The sequence below is a fragment of the Neolamprologus brichardi genome, unplaced genomic scaffold (genome assembly GCF_056152115.1).
Source record: "Neolamprologus brichardi isolate AB-2024 unplaced genomic scaffold, ASM5615211v1 NODE_ptg000031l+_length_7269946_cov_1, whole genome shotgun sequence".
Lineage (NCBI taxonomy): Eukaryota > Metazoa > Chordata > Actinopteri > Cichliformes > Cichlidae > Neolamprologus > Neolamprologus brichardi.
The window spans coordinates 1,527,466-1,537,940 of NW_028270136.1; the positions used below are offsets into that span (position 1 = coordinate 1,527,466).

The following is a 10,475-nucleotide window of genomic DNA, read 5'->3' on the forward strand; positions in this document are numbered from 1 at the left end:
TAAAAAGAAGACTTGCTCATTGTAACAGATCGGAACATGAGGAAAACCAGTCTAGTGATGGGCCAGAGATACCTGCCTAAACCTCGAGCCTATTAAGAAAGATATTATGGTCAACAGTATCAAAGGGACAACTGAGGTCAAAGAATATGAGTAATAAAAACTTTTCTGCATCAGATATCAATAGAAAATCAATGCAGATATTTTAAAAAGCAGTTTCAGTGGAGTGCTGATATTGATTAAAAATGGTCAAACATCTGTAATCTGCATAAAGATCTAAACTGATTTGCCAGTTTTGTGACCTCAGTGTTGTCAGACTAAACCTAGATTCACATGTTAACATCCAACAATATGTTGAGAATTCAGCTGTGTTTATCAGAGGGAAAAAACTTTAGTGAGCAAATATACATAAGCAGACACTTTGTAAGCAATGTCACGATGCTACAATACAGAACAATTTGCTTTTTTGCTTTATACATTTTACATACAGAATAAATGTGCTTTAAATCCTCACCACTGATTTGTGTCATGAAATTACCCTTCAGGTGTCTTTCTGTTGTGTTATTTAATAACACATAAAATAAAAGTCCCTTTAATTTTAGAAAATACTCAAAAACATTGTTTGAATTTGATTATCAGTGGATATAACTCGGAAGCAGAATTCAACTCAAATCACAGCTTTATTGCTGAAGTTACACAAGTCAGGAAGCAAAATAAAATTGAACCCAGGCTGGGAAGCAACTGGGAACGTACTACCCTGGATACACAAAGGACAGCGAGAGGGAAGATGTGACAAAGAACAGAAGCAAACTGAGGGGATAAATTCACAGGAGGAGACTTAGGATTGCATAGAAACTAATGATATGCAATATAAACTGAAACCAAGAACAGACTCAATAAAGCTCAATATAACGAAAAACAGTAAGTGCTATAAAAGGACTTAAAACCCAGAACACTGGGTCCTAAACCCAAGACCATGACCCTGTCTATAGCTCTAGCTCTAGCTAGCTATCAAGTGTACTTAAGATATGTGGGCTGTTTTCTTTTCAGCTTCATGTAGGATTTTAGCGTCCAGCTAGGACCAGCTCATTGGTAGACTTACTTTAATATACACATATAGCATCTGAAACACAAACATATATTTTCAAGCAACTTATTTAATTTCAATTAACTTCAAACTTCAATTTAAATGAAAATGATCACAGTTTATGTATTTAAGCTGCCATTAACAAATTTTAGCTGTTCCCGTCGTACACACGTACTGACAAATACTGAAATAACATTTGAATGAATTAAGGCTTCCCACATTGAAAATCCCACCACTCACAGCTGGAACCTCTCCCAACATTAGAAAATCCACAATGCATCTGTAAAGTTGCATTTTAGGCCACATAGGCTGTGTATTTGATTTAATGGTCAAAGAATCTGCCACAATGCATTGTTTAGAGAAAGCTACTGTATTTTTTTTAAATAAAGCCAACTTACTGTAAAATCATTTTATATTGCCTTTGCTAGTCAGTGACAGACATTGCCCTACCCCAACTTTTTTCTAACATCAAATTCAAAAACGTACTTTTTACTGTTAGCTTCTCACTCCCACAGGTGTTCTGTCATGTTATTATCTTTCCAAAAACACTTATGCTCTCGTTGCTCTCTTAGCTTTTATGTCATTTTTTTTTTTTAAATTACCGTTGTGTGCCTTAACTAACATAACGTTCTCAGGTCTCTCTTATTCTCAAATCAATAACCAAGGCCAAAGACTCTACATGCACTCTTCTCCAATGCAGACAGCATTGGTCAAAGCATGTCTACCTGCTCAGTGTCCCCCTACAGTTGACATCACCAAGTCTTCCCTGGAGTCAGGAGTCTGGGCCCTGACAACTTTAACAATTACCAAACAGTCCTCAAACTTCACCCTTGGGTTTCCTAATAGGTGCTACACAAATTATTATGATGATGATGATGATGATGATAAACCCCCATCTGAACATGTAGTTATATTCAAATAAGCAGTCAATAGTACTGTAGTTTTACATGTACAGTGGAAAAAAACCCACAAAAATTTAACTTTATCTATTATGTTTTTGGTACAGTGTTGTCATCTTTACATATAATTTTCACTGTATCTCTATAAAATTGTTAGAAGGATGTAATTATTCAAATATTTTCTTATTTTTGTAAACAAATATGGCTGACCTCCACCAAAAGGTCATGCTGTTCTTCACTAGGACAAAACCTTCATGCTGATATAAAAGGACATACATACCAAATCAAGAGCAGGGACAGTGCCAGACCATATATACAGACCTGGCAACAATAGAGATGGACCAAGACATGCTCACAATAAGAAAGTTCACAAAGACTCCATGCTGACACGGAATTATGTAGGTGGTCTCTGGAAAACCAGAATTAGGAACTAGGGCAAAAAATGACAGGATAGCCTTTTTAGACTGCAAGATTTCCATCAGTAATGGGAAAAGGGCATTTAAAACCTGATTTGTACCATAAACCAATGCATATGGATCAGTACTAAAAGGCTTAACTCTCAACACCCACTGGAGCACAAACCAATTCAATTCAATTCAATTTCTTTATTGTCCCACAAGGGGAAATTAGTTTAGCAGCAGGATATAAATAAACAGAACAATACTATAAAATAATAATGACAATAATAGTGATAGAAAGTCCAAGGACAGTTATTTGCCATTGAGGAGACAAGATGCAGTGGGGATAAAAGAGACCTGGAGTCTTTTAGTCTTCCTCACAGGTACTCCGTAAGGCAACAACTCAAACTCACTGTGAAGTGGATGGTTCAAACAATTAATAATAGAATGAGCCTTTCTAAGCACATTTCTATAGTAAATGGCCAAAAGTCTATCTTGCCAGCGCCCTGAAATTTTTCTAGCAGTTTTTACCAGAAGTACCAACCGATTCTTATTCTTCACTGTCAGGTTACCAAACCAGGCAGCGATACAAAAAGACATCACAGATTCGATAAAACTTCTATAAAACAAAGACAACATCTCAGATGAGACATTAAAAGATCTCATTTTCCTTAAAAAGAACAGTCTTTGTTGAACTTTTTTAGTAGTGGCATCAGCATGAGATTCAAAACACAGTTTATGGTCGAGTACCACACCTAGATATTTATAACTCTCAACTATCCCAATATCTGCAGCTTTAATGATAGTAGGTGATGAGCTATAAGAGGACTTCCTAAAATCAATAATCATGTCTTTAGTTTTTGACACATTAAGTGAAAGGAAGGACTCATCACACCAATTCACAAAATCATCTACAACCTGTCCATGGCCTGACTCATCCCCCACTAGAAGACTGACGATCACTGTGTTGTCAGCAAACTTCAGGATATGTCTATTCGTGAAATTGCTGCGACACTCATTTGTGTACAGAATGAACAGAAGGGGAGAGAGGCAGCAACCCTAACCCTAACCCTGAACTGGGGATCAAGACGTCACCAACACCGTGCATTATGGGACTATTGTTCACACAGGTCCAAATTGTATACATAGAATATTAAAGAGCAGCTATCCCCAAGGTCAAGAAAAGTCAGAAAGCCATCTTAAATCTGCACTCTAATCAAAAAACAAGAGAAAGTGATGTATTTGCTTGGAAATGTTATTTTTTAAAAACTGTCATAAACAACACAGGCTTATAGCTGTAAATTGCTAATATAAATTGCTAATGTTTCCCAGTCATATGCAAAATGTTAAGACAATTGTGCAACACACCTGCAACTTGAATACCTTACTTCAGTGTAAGAGCTGTAAATTTAGGCGAGAATAAAGAGTAATATAACTAACTAACAACCTCTTATTACAAGTTTTAATTCACTTCTTATATAAATAGATACATTTCTATAAAAATGTAACTTAACATGTTAATAATTTCAAACTGAATTTCCCTTGTTACTGCAGTTTACCTGCAGTACCTTTGCAGCCTGGTAATCACTATTATAGAGGTTGCTTTTGGATTTGAAAGTAAAAACCCTTAAAACACTTAGAAACTCTTTATAATGGTGAGCTGTGTTGTAAAATGGCATAAACATTAGATTACCTCTGTACAGAAGTCTCTGTTCAAAGGCTCCAAGTCTCTGATCTTTGGGGTATAACCACAATACACAAGACACTGCTGCACGTCTTTTATCGGGTGCCAGAATGCATGATCATATGACTCCAGTTTTAGCCAAGTTACACTGGCTCCCTGTGAAATTTCGCATTGATTTAAAAATTCTTTTATTCACTTATAAAGTCTTAAATAACACTGCCCTAGCTATTTAACAGAACTTCTTCATTGTATAATCCTATAAAAGCACTAAGATCTTCTAACCAGATGCTCTTAATGCAACCTAAGTCTAGGTTGAAAACCAGAGGCGATCGTGCCTTTGCTATTGTAGCTCCTAGACTGTGGAACAACCTCCTTATTGCCATTCGCTCTTCTGAGACTGTTCAGTCTTTTAAATCTCGTTTAAAGACCCATCTTTTTACTCTGGCTTTGATGTAAGATAGTTTGATTATCATTTGGTTGGTTTCTATGTTTGTCTCGTCTTGCGTTGTATTTGTCTTATTTTATTTTTATTTTTTTTTTTAATTTGTGAAGCACTTTGATCAAAACTGTTGTTTTTAAATGTGCTATATAAATAAATTTTGATTGATTGATTGAACAGAAACTGATTTAAGCCAGTGATGGGGGGGGATTAATGCCCGCTACTAAATGCCCGCAGTCTGCTAGATGATGGGGACAGACAGATAGTCACATAGCCCTGCTTAAAGGACTCTTTGAGTAGATTCACTCACTGAATTCCATCATTATACTCCTTTTGTACTGTCTAAGTGCTGGAAATCAGCCATGATAGCTTGTGTAATATTTGGTTATTTCTTGATGAATTCAGGTGGCTAAATCCACAAAGAACAACAGCAGAGGCCAGATAATTAGTCTCTACTGGAGATCACAGATAATATCACAACTTATTTCTAGGTATTTCTTTAACCTCTCTTAACACTCTGACTACGCTCGCTTTCTTGTTTAGGTTTGAAGTTAGGTGAAAAATCATATTGACCCAATGGCCTACAACTGTGTCTACCCTGGGCTGGATTACCAGTCCAATCCAGACCTCTGATGATTCTTCATATTATCTCAACAAGCTGTTTTACACCTGCTTCTGCTGCCCCCAAGAGGCCAGAAGGGAAAAAAAAAGCAAAGATATACATGTAGCCTCATAAATCGTCAGTTTTAACAATTTGTGATATTCTATTTTTTCTCTTTTTTTCTTTTTAGAAAGATGTGCATCTGAGTTTAAATTAATTTCTGTTGTCCCATCATGTCGATTACAATGTAATATCCTTGAGTTCTTAGCTTAATTATATTCATGAAATGTAATTAAAGTCTTAATGTAACAGACTGACGTTTTTAAACAGAGAACACGCACAGACGAGGACGTTGTTGTGTCAGTGATCTGTTCTGATTCATTATGATTCAGTAACAAATGATGAATGATATAAAATGACAATTAATTTTAACCACAGGACTTTTCAAACAAAAAATGTATTCATAAAGCACAACAATAAGTACATAACAGTGTCACCTCTTAGCAGTCCAAACAAATGATTGTATAACTACATTTCTATCCAAAACCGTTAACTACATATAACGGGCAGGTAAATTGTTTAGGTAAACAAGTAAATAATAATAATAATAATAATAATAATAATAATAATAATAATAATAAATTGGACTTACAAAAGAAGGAACACTAAGGTAAACGGTGTTTTTAAAACACGCGAGACTAATAAGTATAACATCACTTTGTGATCCAGTTCGATTTTCTATCGTAGACGCAAAAATAACGTAAACACCAAATGTGTTTGGTGAATTTTCCCGACTGTTCTTGAACGCAGCGCGTCTCGTCACCCTGACCCGGAGGAACTTCTGTTCAGCTTTATTACCCACAATTCCTTTCTCCGCCTTTCTCTTTCCGTGCTGCAGCAATGTCTAAGAGAGGTATGAGAGTTGCTTTATAATATCCACCTCCATCTGCTCTTTCTAAGACGAGCTACAGCGTATATAGTTGCTTATGTGTGATAGAGAAGCTAAATCAAAGTTTTTGTGGGGCTAGTTTTGAAATTATGACAAAAGTTAGCGATTTTATAAAGATCGCGGTTGAGATGGGAATTGAAGGAAGCCATGTTTTTCGTTCAGCGCCATGTATTACTGAAGCGAGAAATGCTAGAGGCGGAAAATATGTACGAGCTAGTCGCATTTTCTTCCACACACTTTAGCCTTCTGTGTGGTGATAAGGTCTTTGTTTTTAAGTGAATTATAACGATGCTTCCTGACCTGAAAGTGTGCCAATGAAGTGAATTTATTTGTGGTGATCAGGGCTAGCCGGGAAAGCTAAGCAGAGCCGGTACACACCAAGCGTGAATCATAGATAAATTGGAGCTGCCACATTTGAAACAAACTCTTATTGAGCAAAAGGGAAAATGCGTGGGGAGTTTTAGCTCTTGGTTACTACTTATCATTACTCTTAACCCAGTGAATGGAAAATAGGGTTTAAAGTGTTCACGTGTTTTGTAGCTCCGAAATTAAACAGAATTGTAAAAAGTTGTGTATTTGTAATATCATTAAGGTTAGAAGTTCCTTTAGATTTGGCTTCTCTGAATTTTAACCATCATTGTGTCCTGATCAAAGGTCATATTCATGCTGTGTTATAAGCTTCAGAAAAGCATGCTGTAGCTTGTATTACAGTGGGTGTGTAGATTTCTCAAATGGACCTATGTGATAATTAAAGCTTTATCTGAGTCAGGGATTTCAGTGTCACTAAGTACACAAGGGCACTCATGGTAAATACTTAGATTTGAAATATCTTTCCTCTGAGTTTAAATCACAAATGCCCAATTTGTCAGGTAGAAATGGTTCTTACTCGGGCATGTTTCTTTTCCTGCAGGACGTGGTGGTTCCTCTGGAGCCAAGTTCCGCATCTCCCTGGGTCTCCCAGTAGGAGCAGTTATCAACTGCGCAGACAACACAGGTAGGTCTGTGGTAACTCGTTGCTGTGTCAGATTGACTCCTGTTGACTTTTCCTTTTGCTTCTCTTGTTCACCTTTTCTATACAATACGGTCTTAAACTCTTAAGTGATTGAAGGGAATTTAAGATCCAGTCTAAAACTTACTGTTTTTGATGTTGAGCTGTTATCTTTTCACTAAGACAGACCACACCATTCTTCCCTGTATGTGAACTAGTTTATTTGGTGTGCTCCTTCTAGTGTTTGTGATTTTGTTGTTGTAAATAGTTCAAGCTAGAAGTATCACAAAAGGAGAATCTGGTAAATCTCAGGGTTTGGGGTTTTTTTTCTTTCAAATTTTGGAAGTTATGTGAAACTGCTTAATTTTAACTTTAGCTATGGAGCATCATGTGCTGCTCAATGATGAATGTACTGGGAACCTGGATTAATTTCTCTTACTGCTTGGAATGGTGAGAAACCTCCCACTTCCTTGGTATTGCCCTGTGTAGAGAAGAAACCCCTTACTCATTATTCCCTGTAACTTCATAGTGTTTTTTTTCTTAAAGCAGTTGTTTGCAGAGTAATGAGCACAAAAGGCTAATAAAACACATTAGCAAATATAATCATTGTAGTCTTTCTGTAGATATTGTTTTAATCCTTGTTGCTTATACCTGCTGATGTTTGCACTGAATAAGTCTGCCTTTTGTTTTCCTGGAAGCAGCTTTATCATTAAATATAAGTGACGACTTGAAAACATGGGTACATGGTATCTACCATACTGACTAATGCATATAAATGGATTATTTGAGATTTTTTTATTTAACCTCTGTGTGAAAATTAACATGTAAAGCATCAGTGTGTCAGTTCTAAGGAGAGAGGTTTTCTGAAAACTAAGATCTCACCCAACATGGTTCTTTTGTTTCCACTTTTTCTAGACAGAATGCTTTTGACCACAAGTTTGATTGTACTTGATTGTACCTGAAGGCTCACCTGACTTAAAATCTATACTCAAAAACATGTTGTTGAAGCTGAACTTGGATTAATATGTAGATTAATGGGCACGATTGGTAGCAGTGTCCAATTAATTTATCTTGGGGGTTAAAGTAATTAGACACTGAAGGTATGTTGTTTTTTAGAACCAATTTAAAAAGTACTTAGCAGAAAAAGAAACTGTTTCAGAACTTTGAGTAACTGCATCTCACATTATGTGAATGGGCATAAACATAGCACTGTTGTTTAAAAGTGAAACTACAGTGACAGGTAGGGCTTTGCGATATGACCAAAATCTTATATCCCGATATTAAGACATCTATCGTCCCGATAACGATATAAATCACAAAATTTTAACATTTTCTGTCAATTCTGTGAATCTCGGGCAGCTTGACTTGTGTGAAGTGTTTCCAGCTGGCCGTTGTGTACCTGGAGTCGAGTGTTTTAACCGATGCATGAAACGATACATTTTTAGACATAAGTTGTAATGGCCGCCGTTTTCTTTGAGTATTTATTACACGGCGTGCTGCGGGGGAAAGCCTGTTCTAACGTTTGAGTCTAAGGTTTATTTTTTAGCACCTGACGGCTCTTTTTTGCTTCTCATCCGTAAATACTCTGCATACTCTTTCACGTGATTCAGTTTATTTTGAAAAGTCTCAACAAGATCTTGAGTTTTATTGTGAAAGGTTTATGTAGAAAATAAACAAGCAGACACGCGATAGTTTTACCGTCGTTGTTACTAACGACAACACATAGAAACAGGCGCTTGTCCGTCCGTAGTGTGGTTATATTAAATATAAGAGAACGAGAGAACTTAAAGAAATGAATATAGCCACTACAGTGACCATCAAAACCATGAAAAAACAGTTTATTTTGCGACACCACAAAACAAACAATAGTGTAAAATGAAACGATAGACGTTTTTTATATCGTCATCCGGTATATCGTTATATCGAACAGCCCTAGTGACGGGAAAATGGCTACTAGTTGGTTACTTCTGTCCACCCCTTCCAAAAGCACTTGCTCTGTCTGCTCCGTGGCTCGGTGAGTTGTCGTAGAAGGGAATATTGATTTCATCACTGTGGGTGAGACGGCAGCGACCCCACTGTGGCTGACTGATCTCAATCAGGGATGAGACAAGCTGACAAAGTGAATTTATCATAAACCGGAATGGGAGTAGATCTTATTTTTTCTTCCACCCTGTCCTCTGTTCTCATCTTACTGTGTTTTTCAGGTGCCAAGAACCTGTACATCATCTCTGTGAAAGGCATCAAGGGGCGTCTGAACCGTCTTCCTGCTGCTGGAGTTGGTGACATGGTCATGGCCACAGTCAAGAAAGGCAAGCCAGAGCTCAGGAAGAAGGGTAAGTGGGAAACTGGTCGTCATACAGTCTTCACCAGACATCTAGGTTCTGTTTGCAGCGTTGCACACACTTTCATAAACTAATTATTAAATGTCATTTAAGCTGCTTTCCTGCAGATACTGTCATTTCTCAATGATGGATAACTAAACAATAAGGAGCGGTGGATCCATTCACAATGAAGCTGGCGACTGTATTCCTCTTTGCCTGTTTAGCTTTAGTTTAGTGAAACGTGTTTACAGGTTCTAGTTGGAGTAGCCTTCCAGCTGGAAGATCCCTAGAGCAGAGCAGGAACTACCGTCGCCATCTGCAGTCTTTAAATGTCTAAATATAAGTTGCCAGTCTCAGTTGCATAAAGGTGTTCAACTATGGTTTTTAGTTTTTTATTTTGAGCTCAAATGAACCTTGTTCCCCTCTCCACAGTGCATCCTGCGGTGGTGATACGGCAGCGGAAGTCGTATAGACGAAAAGATGGCGTGTTTCTCTATTTTGAAGACAACGCGGGTGTCATAGTAAACAACAAAGGAGAAATGAAAGGTGGGTTTTTGAAACGTGGTGTGGCATTCATGCGTGCTGTACAGGGAGGTGATTGGTGTGTGGTCATGACAGGCGCATATTTGCCCTTCCAAAAGCACTTGCTTTGTCTGCTCAGTGGCTCGGTGAGTTGTCGTAGAAGGGAATATTGATTTCATCACTGTGGGTGAGACGGCAGCGACCCCACTGTGGCTGACTGATCTCAATCAGGGATGAGACAATTTATAAATACTGAGTACAACTTTTTCTTTTAATGTATTGGTTAATGTGACGTTTGACCCAAATGATGTGCTCCCAGTAATGAAAATAACACCACCTTATAAATTTGCCTAACTAATTGCCTGCCTAATTTGCCTCTCCATTGTAAAATCACTTTATATTTTAAGCTTTTAAAATAACACAAGTATCGGGACTTATCTTCCTTTGTGTGTGTGTCTACAGGTTCTGCCATCACAGGCCCAGTGGCCAAAGAGTGTGCTGACCTGTGGCCCAGGATTGCCTCCAATGCTGGCAGCATAGCCTGAGCTGGACCCTGCACCTGTTTGTTTTCAATAAAAACTTGTTATTGA

The 10,475-nt window shown here is 37.5% G+C and overlaps 1 protein-coding gene across 1 annotated transcript; it reads left to right on the forward strand.

The window, feature by feature from the left end:
* The first annotated feature begins 5,905 nt into the window (after positions 1 to 5,905).
* Positions 5,906 to 10,475, forward strand: rpl23 (ribosomal protein L23). Its single transcript, XM_006806208.3, has 5 exons — positions 5,906 to 6,018; positions 6,965 to 7,048; positions 9,247 to 9,375; positions 9,796 to 9,909; positions 10,348 to 10,475. Exons 1-5 carry the CDS (start codon positions 6,006 to 6,008, stop codon positions 10,428 to 10,430), a joined length of 423 nt encoding a protein of 140 aa, XP_006806271.1. The 5' UTR covers positions 5,906 to 6,005; the 3' UTR covers positions 10,431 to 10,475.